Source organism: Pristis pectinata, chromosome 27 (assembly GCF_009764475.1).
Source record: "Pristis pectinata isolate sPriPec2 chromosome 27, sPriPec2.1.pri, whole genome shotgun sequence".
In the NCBI taxonomy this organism is placed as follows: Eukaryota; Metazoa; Chordata; class Chondrichthyes; order Rhinopristiformes; family Pristidae; genus Pristis; species Pristis pectinata.
The window spans coordinates 20,827,448-20,847,844 of record NC_067431.1 but is presented as its reverse complement, the minus strand read 5'-3'; the positions used below and the strand labels follow the sequence as shown (position 1 = coordinate 20,847,844).

The following is a 20,397-nucleotide window of genomic DNA, read 5'->3' as shown; positions in this document are numbered from 1 at the left end:
TTGAAATAACCTTAACAAAATGGAGATTAATTCATGAAGCAATAGAATGAATCTTACCTTTTTTTCTGTTTCAAGAGTATTAGGATTCACTTTATAGATAAAATTAGATTCTGTGGTTGCATAGTAGTCTCCCTTGTACAGTGCAAAGTTCACCAAGCCATTATCTGTCACATCTTAAAACAAAACATTATTTGAAGGTAAAATGCTAAGCTTGACCATCAAGGGCTTCGATGAAAAATTAAACTAATGTTTTTTGACACATACCTTCTATTTCAAATTGGCTAGTGAAGCGTTCAAAAAAGTTTTTGCAAGGGTCTGGCATTGCTAAAGTTCCGAATTCTGATACCATGATTCGGTTGTATTGACTGTTGATACGGTATGCATCACTACGTAGAAACTTGCTCATGTAGGTTACAACACCACCATCAATGTTGAACCGATGCATCAAGGCCATACCATCAAACAAGTGGGCATATCTAAAAGGAGAATAGACTGTGTTTCTTAGACAGTGAGCAAAACATTTTGCTGCTTAGAAATCGGATCTTATTGCAAAGTCTTTATTATCGCTCAGTGTTCTTCCTACTTCTGATGCTGTAATGCATGGTGGTCCCTGGATATCCCAGTGAAATTCAATGGCATGCAACACGTGCATGGACACAACTTGCATGATTTTCAACAATAAAGACAGAAACTGCTGGAAAAACTCAGGTCAGGAAACTGAAACAGTCAACATTTTGCGTCTTCAATCCTTCATCAGACCTGAAATGCAGACCGTTTCTCTTCCCACAGATGCTGAGTTTTACCACTATTTTCTATTTTTATTTCAGATTTCCAGCATCTGTAATTTTTCTGATTCATAAAATTTGCAGTTGCTTGTGTATGGCCCACACCACCTGCAGGCCACCTGTGCAAAAACGGGCTTTTGTAAGTTCAAGGGCATATGAGGAAGCAAATTCAAGCCCCCTTTAAGAGAGGTATCCTGTGATCTGTGCACCCACCCTCCAAAGTTCACAAACCTCGCTTCCTACAATCCCAAACCCTCCAACATACTCCCAATTCCCTGGCCTTGTCCTCAACTGGGAGATAGAAAAGGTTAAGTAGGCAAAGCTTGTTAAGTTGCACATGACACCTTGGTCTTCATCCAATACTGAATTTCTGAGGGTCAGACCTTTGAATAAAATATTTATTGACTGACTACAAACCAACTGACTAGGTAGGCCCGTGGGTACATATATTTTAATCAGCCACTGAACACATTTTTGAGCATGGCTGAGAGTGTTTTAAGTGGTTAATAGGTTACTGTAAATTGTCCCTGATGTAAGTGGGAGTCAGGAGAATCCTGGGGGAGTTGATGAATGTGAGGGAGAGTAAGTGGGGGGAATGGGTTTCATGCTATTGCTCTGAGAGCCAGCATGGGCTCAATGTAAAAAGAATGAGAAAGTGACAGGAAGATACTGTCTACCTTTTGGACCTACCATCCTTGTGAAGCATCCTGCACATCAGAAGTAAGTTCAGATGATGAATGGGAGAATCGTGAAAGCAAGAAATTATTAAGACATTTTTAAGACTGTAGCATTACGGCATTCCTCCCATAAATTTCCTTTTCTAATGCCATATAAGACTACATTATCTGTGTGTCAATAGGTCTTTTCGTGACAAACACAGAACATACATAGATCATATACAGTAACAGTACAGCAGGAACAGGCCCTTTAGACCACAATGTCTGTGCTGACTATGATACCAAGTATCTCACCTGCCTGCACATGGTCTCCACCCTCCATCACCTGCCTGTTCTTGTGCATGTCTAAATGCTTCTTAAATGTTGTTGTCACCTCTGCTTCCACTGCTTCGGCTGGCAGAATGTTCCAGGTACCTCTGTGTAAAAAAACTTGCCCTGCACATCTCCTTGAAACTTTCCCCCTCTAACCTTAAATCTATGCCCTCAAGTATTGGACATTTCCACCCTGGGACAAAGACTCTGGCTATCTACCCTATCTTTGCCCTCATAATTTTATATCCTTCTATCAGGTTGCCTCTCAGCCTCGAACACTACAGAAAATAATGCAAGTTTGTCCACCTTCTCCTTATAGGTAATACTCTCTAATCCTGGCAAAATCCTGGAGAAAATCTGCAAAAAATTATCAAGAATTGCAGAGGGCATTTCATAGAGTGCAAGTATTGAGTATCATCCTTGATTCAATGATGCTGGCTGGCAATATATAATCTTGTTACTGAAAATAATGATTTTGCACATGTCAAAAAAGAGCCTTTGATGCATAACCCAGAAACAGCTTCAACGATGAATTCTATCAACTGTGTGTTTGCAATTTATGTTACCTTCCTGGATTGTGGACAACTCAAACTGAATATTCAGAGCAGGACACAAAGACAGAACAATACATGTTGTGAGAGATCGTTTATGTTGGGACTGCTATCTCCGCAGTATCATTCAGCCTCTCCAAATCAGAATCGCCCTAAGTGAAACTTCTGCTGGCAATAAATGGTTTTTCAAAATATTCAATACATATAACTTATTTTTCTCAACGTTTCTTTCACCCTCTTTCTCTTGCCCTCAATCAGCCTCCATTTATTGTTCTGAATCAAATTTGACTAGTTTACCCATGTCTTTTGCGGGTTTCTCCAACATAAATCTCATTACCACATTAAAATGCTTTATAAATGCAGGAGTACAACTTTTGGGCCATTGTTCAAATAATTACCAAGCTGAATGGTCGGATCCCACTCGAACAAGTTCTGGCCAATTAATCTTCCACCACTTGGTGCCCCTTGGTAGTTTGGAACAGAATTATCAATTTCATTCTTTGAGAATAGGTATACTATAATGTTAAAACAAAGCTCTCTGTTGAAGAAAATTAGTATCAAACTTGCAAGTAATTTGTCAATTTTTAACGTGCTTCAAGTAATCAGGTTAACGTTATTAATGTTGCTGAGTTTGTTATTGAATCTGTATGGAGTATTCTCCATTGCAATGTTCTATATTGCAATGAGTATTCTGTGGGAAGGACTGCTGTCACTGGGAGGCTCAGCATCTTTAGGGACTGACTGTATTTTGTATAATAAAAATAGGCAAAATAATGCACCTACCTGTCATTTCCAAACTCGTATTTTCCAGGCCCATTTCTCAGCAGACTTCCCCTTATCCATTTAGGAATGTTCCCTTTGACATTTGCTACAATGGGTTCTGGAGTTTCCTCAACAGTCATGAACAGTGGTGCGATACACTCTAATCCCTTTCTCCTGGAATAGTATATCACTGTCTTCTTTGCACTAGGAATCAGCTGCCTAAAAACTAAGAAAATGTAGTTTAGAACTAGACCACCATTGAGGTGATGCATAAGCACAGAACATTGATGCTTGGAGGCTGATGTCTATTTTACATAGAACATGGAATAGTAGAGCATAGGAACCGGCCCTTTGGCCCACAATGTCTGCGCCAAACACAATGCCAAACTAAACTAAATCCCTTCTGCCTGCACATGATTCATATCCCTCCACTCCTTGCACATTCATGTGCCTATCTGAAAAACTCTTAAACACCACTTGCTTCCTGCTTCCACCACCACCCCGGCAGCCTGTTCCAGGCACCTACCGCTCTCTGTGTAAAAAAAAAGTCTTGCCCTGCACCTTCTTCTTTAAACTCTCTCCTTCTCACCTTAAATGCATATCCTCTAGTATTTGATACTTCTACCTTGGGAAAAAGATTCTGATGGTCTACCCCGTATATACCTCTCATAACTTTATAAACTTCTATCAGGTCACGCCTCAGCCTCTGACACTACAGAGAAAACAATCCAACCTCTCCTTATAGCTCAAACCCTCTGATCCAGGCAGCATCCTGGTGAACCTCCTTTGTACCCTCTCCAAAGCCTCCACATCCTTTCTGTAAAAGGGGCAACCAGAACTGTGGCCTAACCAAAGTTTTATAGCAATGTGACTTCCTGATTCTTATACCGAATGCCCCAACCGATGAAGACAAACGCGTCATTCACCTCCTCTACCACCCTATCTCCTTACATGGCCACTTTCAGAGAGCTATGGGCTTGGACCCCAAGATCCCTCTGTACGTCAATGCTGCTCAGGGTCCTGCCAATAACTGTATACTTTCCCCTTACATTTGACCCTCCAAAGTGCAACATCTCACTCTTGCCTGGATTAAACTCCATCTACCATTTATCCGCCCAAATCTTTAACTGATCTACATCCTGCTTTATTTTTTGACAACCGTTAGAAAATTCATTGTAATATTCAGATTTTAAAAGTTAAAGTAGGACTTATTTACCCAGTCCCATGTTTTCTCCCCCATACCAAAAGTTCTGGGTCCTTAAACACAGATTTAAAAAGTGAAACCATGATCTACCTCAGAGACAGACAAAATATTGATATATCTTGATAATTTAAACTTGATTATTTGAATGATTCATGTACTGTCAAGTACTTATCACATTGTTATGAGATTGGCAGCAAATGTCAACCTTTGTACTGGAGCTTACCAGGACCTTTTCATGCATGAGAGATGTTGTTGTATTACATAAGGTCTTTCAGGAAGAACATCTTATTGAAAGTAAAAGTATCAGTACAGGCTGTGGCACTGCACCCTCTGTGGTACATAATCCACAACAGAGCTCATTCCTTACTTCCTGCCCATTTTCTTAAAGTATTTACATGTGTGTATTGATGTACAGTACATGTGACTAATAAAGATATCTTATCTGATTCATTTAACTTAATAGTCACCTCCAACAATGAAATCTATATTGCAATAATTCTTTACATGTAAAGTGCTTATAATATTCCCTTGTTACTGATATATCTCGCAATCAATATTGTCCTTTCAAATAATTTCAAAACTTTGAACACTTCTGATAGATCTCAATCTTCACTACTTCATTGTATATTACACGTATTTTTAAAATCTCATCTTGGACCATTCTCATGAAGAGTATATCTTTCTCAATGATGTGGTAATCCATTTATCATAGGTTATGCTATGCTGTCAACAATTTCCTGTTACTGTACAATGTTTGACTTAAAGAATCAGCCAACACAGATGACAATCCAACCATCAGTTCTTCAACGTAGGTAAATTCGACTTGGGCAGTTTCCAAACTGGTGGCATGAACATCGAATTCTCAAACTTCTGGTAACTGCTCCCCCTCTGTCACTTTTCCCCCATTTTTCTTTTCTCTCCCCTCCTGATCCATCTGGCTCTCATCACCCTATGTCTTTCCCTTCTCCCTCTCCATCTACCCATTACCCACACACTCCTCCCACTAGTTCCCCTCCTCACCTCTCTCCCTTGATTCCAGGCTCCACCTTCCTCTCCTATCAGATTCAATCATCTTCAGCCCTTTGTCACTTCCACCCTTCTCCTAGTTTCTGAAATCATTCCCACTCTCCCCCCTCCCTCACCTGCCTATCACCCCCCTCACCTGGATCCACCTACCACCTCTTGCTCCACCCCTTCCCTCCATCTTTTTTCGCTTGCTAGCTCCCCTCGTTCTTACCAGTCCAGATGAAAGATCTCAACCTGAAACATCAACTGTTCATTTCCCTCCAACAGATGCTGCCTGACCCACTGAGTTCCTCCAACGCTTTGAGTGTTGCAACAAACACTTATCTATATCAAAGCCAACTGTAGATAATGAAGAAAATTATGAAAAATTACAAGGTGACTCTGATCAGCTGGGTAAGTGGGCTGAGGAATGGCATATGGCATAAGTGCAAGGTGTTGCATTTTGGGAAGGCAAATGAGGGGAGGACTTCCACAGTGAAAGTTATAGAAACATACAAAATTATGAACGGGATAGATAAGATAGAGGCAGGGAAGTTGTTTCCACTGGTAGGTGAGACTAGAACAAGGGGACATAACTTCAAGATTCGGGAGAGAAGATTTAGAATGGAGGAAGAACTGCTCTTCCCAGAGACTAGTGAATCTGGGGGATTCTCTCCCCAGGGAAGCAGTAGACGCTACTTCATTAAATATACTTAATACATAGTTAGATATATTTTTGCACAGTAGGAGAATTAAGGGTTATGGGGAAAAGGAAGGTGGAGGTGACTCCATGGCCAATTCAGCCATGATCTTATTGAATGTGGAGCAAGCTCAATGGGCCAGATGGCCTACTCCTGCTCCTATTTCTTATGTTCTTATGGGAACAGCAGGTCCCTGGGGAGTGTTGTAGAACAAAAGGACCTAGAAGTACAACTGCATGGTTCCCTGAAACTGACATTACAGGAAGGCAGAGTGGTGAAGAAGGAGTTTGGCACGCTGGCCTTCATCAGTCAGGGCACTGAGAATAGGAGTTGAAACATTATGTTGAATTTATACAAGACATTGGTGAGGCCGCACCTACAGTATTGTGTACAGTTTTCGTTACCTGTTATAGGAAAGATGGCGTGAAGCCTGAAAGAGTGCAAAGAAGGTTTATGAGAATGTTACCACATTTCGAGAGCCTGAGTTATAGAGAGAGGTTGGACAGGCAAGACTTTATTTTATGGAGCGTAGGAGACTGAGGGGTGACCTTATAGGGGTGTATAAAATCACGTGGAACATCGTGTGAATGCACACAGTCTTTTTCCCCAGAGTTGGGGAATCAAAAACTAGAGGGCATAGTTTTAAGATGAGAGGGGAAAGATTTAAAAGGGACCTGAGAGGCAACTTCTTCACGCAGAGGGCCGTGCGTACATGGAATGAGCTGCCAGAGGAAGTGGTTGAGGCAGGTACAATAACAACATTTAAAAGATACTTGGACAGGTGCATTGATAGGAAATGTTTACAGGCATATGGACCAAAAAGCAGGCAAGTAGGACCAGCTTAGATGGGCATCTTGGTTAGCAAGGATAATGGACCAAAGAGCCCATTTCCATGCTCTATTACTCTGTGACTATGGCTGTCGTCTCAGTTTTCACTGCAGTAGACACAGAAACAAAGTAATGCCTGTATGAGGCAGTGGAGTCTCAGCTTGCTGCCATGAAAGGTCAGATTCTTAATATTATCAGGGTGTACAGCAATCTATCCTCCAATGGACTTCTACAACTGCAGTGACAGTGCCTAAGGGGAGTAGCAGGCAACTTGCAGAGTACAAATGGTATTGGTTTATTATTGTCACTTGTACCAAGGTACAGTGAAAACCTTGTCTTGCATACCGTTCGTACAGATCAATTCATTACACAATGCATTCAGGTAGTACAGGGTAAAAACAATAAAAGAATACGGAGTAAAATGTTACAGCTACAGGGAAGTGCATTGCAGGTAGACAATAAGGTAAGATATCTTTATTAGTCACATGTACATAACAAGGTAGATTGTGAGGTGAAGTGTCCATCTCATTGTATAAGGGAACCGTTCAATAGTCTTATCACAGTGGGACAGAAGCTGTCCTTGAGCCTGGTGGTATGTGCCCTCAGGCTCCTGTATCTTCTGCCTGATGGGAGAGGAGAGAAGAGAGAATGACCCAGGTGGGTGGGGTCTTTGATTATGCTGGCTGCTCCACCAAGGCAGCAAGAGGTAAAGACAGAGTCCGTGGAGGGGGGGGCTGGTTTCCGTGATGCGCTGGGCTGTGTCCACAATTCTCTGCAGTTTCCTCAGGATGGCAGAGTCCATGATGCCATCACTGCCAATAGACAAACTGTTGCTGTTCATGCCAAAGAGTTGCAGTCTCAGCCCAAGCCTCCTAGGCCCAGAGCTGCTCGAAGTCATGATTCAAGGTCATCTCGTCTCCTTCAATGAAAACCAATTGCTTAGTTTGCCTAACTTGCCAAAGTGTTGCTTAGTTTGCATTTTTCATCATCCTTCCTCTTGCTCTGCAGCTACTCACCAGAAAAACACTGACAAGACCGAGACAAGATTGCGTAACTTGCAGCAGATAGTCTTGCACCCTGCTCTATTGAGTATTACAAGGGTCCTCCAGAGGATTCCTGGCCATCGGACCATTGTTCGAGTATGCCAGTGTCTGCTATATTCTTCTTAGGATTGAGGATGACTTACCTCCCCTCAGTTTTGTGGGTTCTGAACTGGTTAGTGAGGCCAATGTGAGAACTGCAGACTCTTGCACAAATGGGGCAGGCAGTGACCAGAGGGTAGATGGGTAGTTTGTGAGGTGATGCACTCCTTCTGCCATTTAATCAGGGCCTCTGTGTTCTCCCAACGCATTGACTCCAGCTTCTTAATTCCATCCCAAAAGCTCCTTCTCCACTGCGGGTGGTCATAAGCCAGAGAGCCTCAGGGGTAGTGGGGATGCTGCACAGCTTCAATGAAGCTTTGAGCACATCCTTGAATCTCATTATTCACCTGGTAACATCTTCACATGTTAGACCTCGGAATACAGTTTCTGTTTCAGGAGTCTTACGTTAGTCACGTGAATGTCACGGCCTGCTGACTGAGTATAGCTAGGGCCTTAACATTGGGGATGTAGGCTTGGTGGAGGACATTGACACTGGTTCATTTGAGCTTATATTGAATTTGGAGGATTTTGTGGAGACAGCAAAAGTGATATTTTCCCAGCCCCTTGAGATCCCAGCTGCAGGTAGTCCAGGTCTCAGAAGCTTCTAAGAGACAGGGATCACCCTTGTTAGATCATGAGTCTTGGGCCTAGGCACAGGTCTTTATTTTAAAGCATCTGTTGTCTCAATCAAGCAAAGGCTGTGCGTTGAAGGCAGTGGGGAAATTCATCATCGATGTCTGCCTTCGCTGAGAAGTGATGATGATACCATGGACTCTGCCATCCTGAGAAAACTGCAGAGAATTGTGGACACAGCCCAGCGCATCACGGAAACCAGTACTATGAACCTTTATTGTTGGAGGATAGTGTAGTGCAGCAGGGGCAGGGTGGTAGGGGATCTTTGTCTCACAGATTTTGAGTGCCAGATTCGTATGCTTCATTGAACATAGTAAACTCGAATAGGTGTAGACCACTCAGCCCTCAAGTCTGACCAGCCATTCAATACAATCAGAGCTGATCTGCCCTGGGTCTTCTCTCATTTTCTGTGCCTGTTCCCCATAGTCCTCAATTCCCTGCTCTGTCAAAAATTGATCTGCCTCTTCTTTAAATGATGTACAACCCTCCAGGGGAGACATTTCTTGAGATTCATCACCCTCTGTGAAAAGTTCCTGTACACCTTAAATGACCACTCCTTAGTCTCATAACATTGCCCCCCCGTTCGAAATTCCCACACTAATGGAAATATCTCGACATCTACCTTGTCATGATCCTTCAGAATCTTATCTGTTTCAATGAGATCACCCCCTCATTCTGCTAAACTCCAAAGAATATAGATCTGATTTCCTTAGCTGTTACTAACAGGGCAACCCTCTCATCCCAGAATTAGCCTAGTGAATTTCCTTTGGACAGCCTCCAATGCCAGTATATCCTTTCTTAAATAAGGGGACCAGAACTCTGCACAATACTCCAGCTGCAGCCTCACCAGTACCCTGTACAATCATAACAATACTTCTAAACTCCAACTCTCTTACAATAAAGGCCAATATGCCATTTGCCTTAGTAAAGACTTGATGCACATGCCTGCTAAATTTTTGCAGTTCATGCACAAGTAACCTATGTCCTTCTGTACTTTGCTCAATGGTGATCTTTCTCCATTTAGATAATAGTTTGTAGTCATCAATGGCTTGAAGCTTAGCCTCTGAGTGTGCACAATGCAACACAGTCTGCACAGAGTCCACGACCAGAGGTGGGGCCTAGGAACTCAGGTATGCATTTCGTGCCAGAGATTAGGTTGCACCTGGGTGTGTGATCATAGCTAGGCACCAAGGATATGATCAGGTTAGCCTTTATAATAAGGGGGTTTGATTACAGGAATAAGGAAGTCTTATTGCAATTGTCTAGAGCCGGGGTGTGATCACACTTGAAGCATTGTGTGCAGGTTTGGTCTCCTTACGTAAGAAAGGATGTACTTGCCATGAAGTTCATCAAAGATTTCCTAAACTGGAGACAGGGAAGGAATATTTGCACTGTGAGAAGAAATTGAGTCAACAAGTGCTGTATTCTCTAAAGTTTAGTGGAATGAGTTGAGATCTGATCAAAACTTACAAAATTCTGCTTGACGTCCCAGATGCAGGGAGGATGTTTCCCCTGACTGAGGAATCTAGGTTAAGGGATAGTCCACTGAGGACTAAGATGGAAAAATTTCTCCATAAAGCTTTGGAATTTTCTTAATCTGGAGGGCTGGGGAGGCTCAGTCATGGTGTTCAATGTTCATTCAAAACAGAGTCAATAGATTTCTGGATAGTGAAGGAATCAACAGATATGGGATAGCCCTGGAAAATCGCACTAAGGTAGAAAGTCAGCCATTAAGATGATAAATGGCAGAGTGGGCTTAAAGGGCTGGATTGTCTACTTTTGCTCCTACTTCCAATGTTCCTGGGCTTGTAGCCAAAAATGTGAACCCAAATTCTGTTAGGCACATGGCCGGAACTAGGGCCCAACCTGTAGCTGGGTTTGGGAGCTGGGATCCAGATTGTAGTCAAGTGCATGGGCAAGAAGGGGATGAGAAACCAGGAAAGAGGCAATAGAGAAGGACACTGTTCTCAAGGAATTGAGGTCATCTGTAAACAGCAGCAGGAGCGCATCACCTCCCAAACTACCCACCTACAGGTTAGGTTAGGCTGTGTACTAAAAATGATTACTTTTGCTCTGAGCCATTTTTGGCTGTATTAATGGTTGCTCCAGGTTCCCACTCTTAAGTACATTAACATTTTGAGATAACCAAAAATAAATTACTTTCTCACACAACCTAACTTAAACTGTTCACAGAAAATTTTGTGATTTCACAGATGAATTTTAGCAGATACTTTAACCTAACTTGGGCAAAGTCATGTACATTTTGTGTGCATTTTTCTGCTTGCATTAAGAGTTGAGAAGTTGCAAGACCACCATATTGTGTATGAATGAGATAATGGATTATTGTTTAAAGAATCCTCCCCCACACAACCCAATCCTATCAAAACTTTTCTTTGTATCCGGAGAATCAGGACACGGAATGATACCTGCATCACTTGACCAGACTCCCAAACTTCACTTTTTACTACTTGTACACAAAAAGCACAAACTAATTTCAAAACCTGAGATCAATATTGTTCTGTGAGAGTATGCAAATTACAAACGCCACATTTTTCTGCAGAGGAACACTTCTGCTCCATCTGAGGGCACTCCTCACACAGTAACCACACTCACACTGCCTGAAATATGTTAGCTAAAAATCACCTGACTCTCCCTTTACCCATCATCAACCCCAGCTCCATCACAAGAAGTACCAGACATAATGATCAATATGTACAAATTCAGATGAACCACACTTGCTTTATGAATATTTGTCAGTGCATCATCAGGAAGCAGTTTTCTGCCCTCCACTATGACTCTAACCGAATCACCAGAATCAGCCAACAATATCCCTGTCCAAAAAGGATGAAAGAAACTAGACCACAGAGACATCAAACTTTGTGACTAGTTAGCACCTGACTCCAGTTCTCGAGGCACGTAGATTGAGAGTGCAACATTGTAGATCCAACTTTCTCATGAAATCAATGGGTCTAGAAACAACCAACTATTACACAACAGGAGACACAAACCATGAAGCAGTCCCAAGATGACTTGCGGCATTTCCACAAGGTTTGGCAACACCAGCACCAGGGATTATGATGAGAATATCAGGAGAAAACAACTTGGGGTGGAGAAACGAAGAATTGATGTACACTAGTCAGATTCTTGGTAGATTAAATAGTTATAATACACATTGAAATGTGCCCATGCAGCCAAGGTAATGAGAACAATTTAGAGAATGTTCCTGGGCCAGTGACATCTTGTTCTTGCCAATTTTGTAAGCATATAATTTGAACCTCAAGCTTATGCAAACAATAATAAAAAAATATGTATGCATGAAGTTTGAGATGCAACTCTCATTTATGATAGTTTCATGATAGTTTGTGCTGGTCCAGCAATTCCATCTGGATTTCATTAATATTATTGGCATAAACAAGCTGGATATCTATTCCCAGGGTAAATGCCAAAATTTCAACGAAAATAATGACTGGCAGGAGTTTAATTACAGTTCAATAACTTTATTAGTTGAAGTATTGAGACACATATATAGAATAGAAATCTATTCATACATGTAAAACCAGGAAGATGATGGACAGATAAAAAATATTATCAGGATATATTGTCATTTGAATTAGAAATTATTTTAATGTGATATTGTATAATCGCCAATTGCAAGCATTAAAGTAAATCTTAACTCCACAAAAAGATGTGAATTATGGTTTTATCAGAGTCAAACTCACCCACTTCTTAATGGAGGTAGAATGAGCAGAATTTTGTTAAATTGCTCGCAGAAAATGGGTTGGTCATTTAACTATCATAAGGTTGCCTGGTCTTATTTTAGTAGCAGTACACAATGCCGTAAATGTGCTGTATGGTCTATGCACCGCATGCCAACAAATGTTTTGATAGTGGACCTACTGCTACAAACTTCTATAGCCCAAGACCTCATCGCTACTGAAGCAGCAATACATTTATTTCTTTATGCGCTCTACAGCATGCAAAGGAGAAAGATCTACACGCTACCGCCAGGTCTGGGGGTCAGAGTGAGAGAGGCTCATCAAAGGCAGTCAAGGCTTGAGTGGGGAGGGTTTGGTTCTGTGAGGATCAGGGCAAATGCTGGAGATCAGGGTCTCCAGAGGAACTTGAAGGGATGGAGCTTTGAGTTGGAGGTTTAGGATCAAAGAGTGTTGCATTGGAAATGTCACTTGATATGCATCTGACACAGAAAATGTCACACATGGAAATCACAATCCAGAATGAGGTAAAATGAACTGGAAGTTGTTGCTATTATATTTTACTCCGTGTTAAAACGAAATAAACAGCATCTTGTGATTGAAATCCCAGGTGAAATACTGCTCGAGGAACAGAAGTACTTTCTCCCAGTAAAGCTACGCAGTAAATCTGGCCATTTCCTCCTCGACAACAATCTGACCTCTTCAGCTTCAGAATTCCCAGCTACCATTTTGTTCACCTAAAACCACAGTAACCCCACCCTTGGAATTAGGAACGTATTAGACATTCCCCTCTCCCATCACCACAGTCCAGGATGAACTCATGATTGAGAACCCCTCCCAAACAGGATACCCAAATCACAGTTGGTACACTTCCTCCATCCCGATCTCATTTATTTCTCCAATACACTGATCTGTTCTCAACTGAAGGCCCTCTGCCTGAAAGGCTGCGGCTTGTCAATCAGATTGCCTATTCTGCAGTTAAATTCTGTAGGATGTTCAGCAAAACGAGCACTGCATTCCCGACGTTGCAGATTCACCCGTCTTCCTGCAGAAAACCCGCCTCCTCACAGCATTTGAGCCGTTTCTGTTTCCCTGAGATTAAAATGATACCGTCGAAGTCTTAACGTCAGCCTCTAATTTGAATCAGTTACAATTGTATCAAAATAAAAGGCCACTAGTGCTGGGACTTGAACTGCTGTGTCTGTTCCCGTCACATTGCTTTCGAATTAAAGCACTTACAACATAAGCTTCTATTCTTCTTCTGAGCTCACTTTTTTTAAATTAGGAAAAAAAATTATTTTATAAAGTAAATACAGAAGTAGTTCCTATTTGGAGGTTTCACCTTAGCTGTTCAGCTCTTTTAGGATTTTATTTAAACATACATCTTTCATAAATCAAAATCCATCAAGTATGGCTTACTCTGATATACAAGGATTGTTATTTTGTAAAGAATGCGACCAATTTGTGCACATAGAAACGAGATTTATGAATCCACAATTGCATGATTTGTCGGGAGGAATAGTTTTTTTCCCGCACATCTTAAAATTTCCAGACTGTTAAAAATTGTATGAAACATACTTCTTTACACAATATTGAAAATGAAGAAAACGTCTTTAATTTACCGTGTAAAATGAATTTTATGGTTTTGCAAACTTGATCTGTAATATGCAATATTCATTTGATGCAAAAAGTTGCTGAGTAGGGAATGGGGATGAAGCTATAGTGATCTCATTTATTTTTGCCACAATATTCCCTTGAGGTTTTTTGCATTTTTTAATATTAAGAAGCAAACTTTTAATTAATGATACTATTTCCTGATCTTCCTAATTTTTTTCTTTTTTTTCATTCACATGGTATTGCTGAGCCACTAATGGCCATCACTAATTGCCCTTAAGAAAATGGAAGTGATTTACCACCTTAAACCATTTACCATGGGAACACACTCCCATAAAGCTGCTCGTTAAAGATCTCCAAAAATTTTGACCAGCTACTGCCGAAGTAATGCCAATATATTTTGGCAGAGATCAGATATACAGGTATTTGGATAGCCAAGGGCTGATTAAGGATAATCAGCATAGCTTTGTGCATGGTAGATCGTGTTTAACAAATCTTGTAGTTTTTTGAGGAGGTTACCAAGAAAGTAGATGAAGGAAAGGCTGTGGATGTTGTCTACATGGACTTTAGTAAGGCCTTTGACAAGGTCCCACATGGGAGGTTAGTTCAGAAGGTTCAGACACTAGGTATCCATGGAAAGGTTGTAAAGTGGATTCAAAATTGGCTGTGTGGGAGAAGACAGAGAGTGGTAGTGGATGATTGTTTCTCAGACTGGAGGCCTGTGACTAGAGGTGTGTCTCAGGGATCTGTGCTGGGGCCATTGTTGTTTGTTGTCTATATCAATGATCTAGATGATAATGTGGTAAATTGGATCCAGCAAGTTTGCTGATGATACTAAGGTTGGAGGCATAGTGGACAGCGAGGAAGGCTTTCAAAGCTTGCAGAGGGATGTGAACCAACTGGAAGAATGGGCCAGAAAAATTTCAGATGGAATTTAATGCTGACAAGTGTGAGGTGTTGCATTTTGGGAGGACAAATCAAGGTAGGACATACACAGTAAATGGTAGGGCACTGAGGAGTGCAGAGGAACAAAGGGATTTGGGAGTTCAGATACATAATTCCCTGAAAGTGGCATCGCAGGTAGACAGGGTTGTAAAAAAAGGCTTTTGGCATCCTGGCATTCTTAAATCAAAGTATTGAGTATAGGAATTGGGATATTATGGTGACGTTGTATGAGACATTGGTGAGGCCAAATTTGGAGTATTGTGTGCAGTTCTGGTCACTTAACTATAGGAAGGAAATTTGTAAGATTGAAAGAGTGCAGAGGAGATTTACTAGAATGTTGCCAGGTCTTCAGGAGTTGAATTACAGGGAAAGATTTAACAGGTTAGGACTTTACTCCTTGGAGCATAGAAGAATGAGGGGAGATTTGATAGAGGTTTACAAAATTATGAGGGATATAGACAGAGTTAATGTGAATAGGCTCTTTCCACCTAGATTAGGAGAGATAAGTACGAGAGGACATGGCTTTAGGGTGAAAGCGGAAAAAGTTTAGGGGGAAACTTCTTCACTCAGAGTGGTGGGAATATGGAATAGGCTGTCATCTGATGTAGTAAATGCAGGCTCACTCTTGAGTTTTAAGAATAAATTGGATAGATATATGGACGGGAGAGGTCTGGAGGGTTATGGACTGGGTTCAGGTAAATGGGACGAGCAGAATACCATTTTGGCACAGACTAGAAGGGCCAAATGATCTGTTTTCTGTGCTGTAATGTTCTATGGTTAAGTTTAGAATTCCATTAGATTTTATGCACATCAACTAGTATTCAATGTTCAGTGAGCTACTGGTTTTCTACAGCTTATTTCCATTTTGGGTGATCCATGAGTTTGTCTAGTAAAACTTTTCAGACACAACGTGTTAGTTCCTATTATTGTCACAACTCATTCCTATGCCTGGTCACTGCATCAGTCCAAACCCAATAGGATGCAATCTTGGTATCCACAATCTGAACACATCTCCTCTTCTTGGAACGCCGAATTTCACCGTCATTACCTCACCAATTTCCACCCACTTCAGACTGCTGTTAAAACTTCACGCAGGCTTCTGTCGCTCACAAACTCGACTTCCGCAATGATCTCCTCGCCGTAAAGACATCCTCTGCTCTTCATAAATCTATCAGAACCCACTCCTGCTAACAATCCTTCCACATTAACTCCCACAACACCTCACCCGTAGGTCTCTGTTTATCAATACCCTTGTCCTTTTCTAATTCGCTGATTTCCTTCAACCCATTGATTAGTCCCACCCCATCCCACCACTCTGAATTTGAACTTCGTGCTCCACAATTAGGGCCATCAAATTAACTTTTTTTTTACCAATTTTCTGATTTCCATCAACATTTAAAGGCTCCTTCTAAAAGCCTGGCATCTATTGTTTATTAAAGATCTTTTTAAGGACGTTGCGAGTGCTGTCCTTGATAATAGGCTTTATATCGACACAAATTTTTGTTGGGTTTAATAGTTATGCTATTACAAACACTTCTAAGTCGTACCACTTACCTATTATATTTACCACCAATAAATTATCACATCTAATTTCCTTAATTTGCTACCCATTTTAACAAATCTAAGAAAGCAGAAACGACTGCCGTAATTCACGTGAAAATTTCAATGCACCAGAACTCACACATCTGCACTGTAAGCATGATTGCTGGACCACTAAAAACAAAATTCTGCACAATATATAAAGCAATAAATGATTTTGTAAACACTTTCCGAAAGTTCAATGTTTATTTTGAGAATTTCTAACCTGGAACAGCCTTCAATGCCGTGGTACTAAAATTCACAATGTCCTCCATTATAATCCAAAACAATTGTAGAAACATTTTCACCGAGGTAATCATCATTTTGTGAAGCTCTGAAGATCTCATCGAAAATCTTGATCAATACTCTATGCAAGTTGTTCGCTTTTAATCAGGTTTCGCTGCGACAGGACTACCACAGTAATTGCTCGAAGCTTGCAAAACAGCAAACATCAAAATAAAAGCCGGACACGCCCTTTCATGCGGAGCCACTGTCAGCCGCAGTGAAAGGACTATTTGACACAGGGTCAAATAAATCAGGAGAATAGTGTATTGAAAGATTGGCTTCATTACATGGGATATTGATACCAGCACATGTACTACTGGACTGGGTTGCACCATAAACCAGATGAGATTGAGATTCTAGCTGAAAGAATGAATGGGGTGAGTAGAAAGGGCTTGAAAATCAACCAATGGAGAGGGCGGGGATGGGAAGAGTCAGGATGGCAAAGAGGCACAATTCACTTGTTGAAAGTGATAAAATAAGGTAACAAAGGCCACAGTTCAAAAATATAAATAATCCAAGTCTGCGTGGTATAGGAATTAGTAAAGTGATAGAAATAGGACAAGTAGAAAATCCTATTTTCTACTTAGAAACTGACAATGTTTAAAACTGATAATGTTTAAAACAAAAGGTTAGGAAAACCTCCATCAATGCAAAATTGGAGGGTAGTGGCTTTGAACCAAATGAGAGTTCGCTCCTCAAATGCAGATAGTTTAAGGAGTTTGTGTACTTGGAATATACAGTTCAACCATCACAAATACTCTGGGATGAATGAAGAACTGCAAACAATGCAAGGTCCTGGCTGGGTATCCAGATTCCCTGACATCACTGAAGGGGTAGCAGGATGCGTAAATAGAACTTTCAAAGGATTATGAAGTAAAGACATAATTGTTTTCATGGAAATTTTTTAATTTTCACAGACTGGAAGATAAGAAATAGCTCAAGTAATAAAAGCATTGGCCTAGAGATCAGAAATGCATGAGAAAAGGCCGTTGGTTAGGTGGTGGGGGAAGGGTGTGTAGTATGGGTAGTGTACTGGCTAAGCATTACTACAAAAATTAAAATATGACAATGTCCAGAATGGCTACAATGTCAGGTACTGAAGAACTTTTTTGCTGACTTCAGTTTCTTCACAAGCTATTTCCTGCCAGACCCGAGTGCATTAGTAGACAGTAACTTCAGCACACAAGGTTACGGAGCCATCATAAAATCAAATTGTCTATTCTACTTGAATAGAATGTTGTATACCCAAATTTGCAGTTGACATTAAGTCAGGAGAACAGGGCATGCTGTGGAAGATGGAGGAGAAACAGGTGGAAGAAGGGTTCTAGCATGAGGCCATGGGTAGTTCAGAGAGGAGACAGCAGTTTAAGTTGCCTTCTGTCTCCCTTACTCACCAAACTGCTGGTGAGAAGAGCTGCCTTTTCACGATGAAGGGATGTGCAGTTGACACACGGCCATATCCATAGACTAATAAAAGGAAAAGCTAAAGATGACAGATGCCAGCAAAATAGAACCTTACATAGTATTTATAGAAATTGAATGTTGGAACAACTAAGATTTCTTTATTAGTCACAAGTACATCGAAACACACAGTGAAATGCATCTTTTGTGTAGTGTTCTGGGCGCAGCCCACAAGTGTCACCATGCTTCCGGTGCCAACATAGCATGCCCACAACTTCCAAACCCTTGGGTCTTTGGAATGTGGGAGGAAACCGGAGCACCCGAGGAAACCCACGCAGACACAGGGAGAACATACAAACTCCTTACAGACAGCAGCCAGAATTGAACCCAGGTCACCGGCGCTGTAATAGCATTATCCTAACCACTACACTACCAATAAGCCATTCAAGGGAAAATTCCCTCATGAATTGACAGTGAGCAACTGAAAAACCAAATCAATAAGAACAGTTAATTGGAGTTTGATTCGAGGAAGATTATGGTGGAACCAAACCAAACATTTTAGGGATGCTATGGGAATTCTAATAATTCTCAAACATGAAATTGGGTTAAATATCTCTCAGTTGGATAATAAAGTTATTATTAAGCAAGGAATATGGATGGAATATGAGAACATCCCGCTCTAAGCGGTTGTGAAGGGAGGAAAACTGATAGGTTCAGCTTTGGCTAGGTCTCTACAAATGGGCAGGATAATTGTTTGTACATACCACAAATACCTGATGAACAATCCTTGTGTGAATTCAGAATTGGCCCTCTCTCATTGCTCCCCGTCCATGATCTCTGCTGCTCTCCAGCTCTTCGGCCGCATGCTCACCCACACTTGCTTCCGTCACCACGTGGCCTTCCTGGGCACTTGCCTCTACCACCATCTTGTGCTACATGGCTTCCAGCTCCTATCAGCTGACCTCACCCTACCCCCCCCCATCTTCTTTTTCTGGCTTTTACCCTCTTCCTTTCCAGTCCTGATGAAGGGTCTTGGCCTGAAATGTCTACTGTTATTTCCCTCCATGGATGCTGCCTGACCTGCTGAGTTCCTCCAGCACTTTTTGTGTATTGCTCCAGATTCCAGCATCTGCAGAATTTTTTGTGTCTCAGATAAAGATCTGACTTATATTATGGAAACTACAACTCAGTGTTTATATTACAAGTTTGCCTATAGAAGAAAATGGGAATATTTTATTACCACTAAAAGGAATTTAATTACTACCAATTAAAGGAATACCAATATGAAGTTTGGGTATGCTCTGTTATGGGTATCACTCAATCATGAGTGTGCCATGATTGAGTAATTGTCTTGTGGTGCTACTGCATCTGAACCATGGAAATACCAGACAAAATTACAGCTATAAAAGATATTGGACAGTTGACAGGCAAGGACAAACATTAGAAATCAGCCCTGAGGAATGTTCAGCAGACCTATGCAATGACTCAAAAAGACCAGACAGAAATTTAGCAAGGGAAGATGGTCATTGAATGTTTAAGGAGGTTATACCCTTATCATGAGCTGGACTCCAATCATAGTTGCCTCTTGTACCTCTTTCACCAAATATAAACAGTAGTTGTAAATAATGACGACTGAGTGTCCAAAAGAGGTGTTCTGGGAGTACCTAAATAGTAAATGGCTGATGTGAGTTGAGACTGGTGATGAAGAATTAACATGCCTGGGACCCATTGGACAAAAGGATTGGGAAGATGCTAGAAAAGGGCAAATGAAGTGTGCCTTTCTCAGTAAGACTACAATGAATGCTACAATGAAGGAAGTGTATAGTAAGAGATGTGAAATTCAAAATTAAGATAAAGTAAGTTAACATGGGAGAATGTTAGAAGAGGAACAAAAAAATCTGATGTATCTGTTATATATGAATCAGATTCAGGCACAGTTTTAACAGGCCTATTAGCACTATTACAATTTATACAATGCAACAATTCGCCCTCCTACAAATAGCAACATGATAGTGGCTAGCTGAATTGTTTTAAATGCCATCCCTTGAGGGATAAACGTGGCTTAGAAACCACAGTCCATCTTTGAAATAATGCCCTGGGATCTTGCACATACATCCAAAAGGGCAAGTGGGATATCAATTTAAAATAATGTTAAAATATGACCCCTTCAAGAGTGCAACACTCTCTGAACATGATGCCTAAGAATCAGGCAAGAAATTTGCCTCTTGGATGAGGCACTTCTGGACTTTTCTCAAAATTTA

The 20,397-nt window shown here is 41.1% G+C and overlaps 1 protein-coding gene across 1 annotated transcript in view; it reads right to left on the bottom strand.

The window, feature by feature from the left end:
- LOC127583620 (carotenoid-cleaving dioxygenase, mitochondrial-like) overlaps positions 1–16,881 on the bottom strand; it is a 41,882-nt gene extending 25,001 nt beyond the window's left edge. The window contains exons 1-4 of the mRNA XM_052039783.1: positions 16,677–16,881; positions 3,109–3,313; positions 265–476; positions 58–173 (exon numbers count right to left, since the gene is read on the bottom strand). Coding sequence (XP_051895743.1) covers positions 58–173; positions 265–476; positions 3,109–3,313; positions 16,677–16,797 — 654 coding nt within the window. The 5' untranslated portion in view covers positions 16,798–16,881. The remainder of the gene's footprint in view (positions 1–57; positions 174–264; positions 477–3,108; positions 3,314–16,676) is intronic.
- Positions 16,882–20,397: the final 3,516 nt, after the last annotated feature.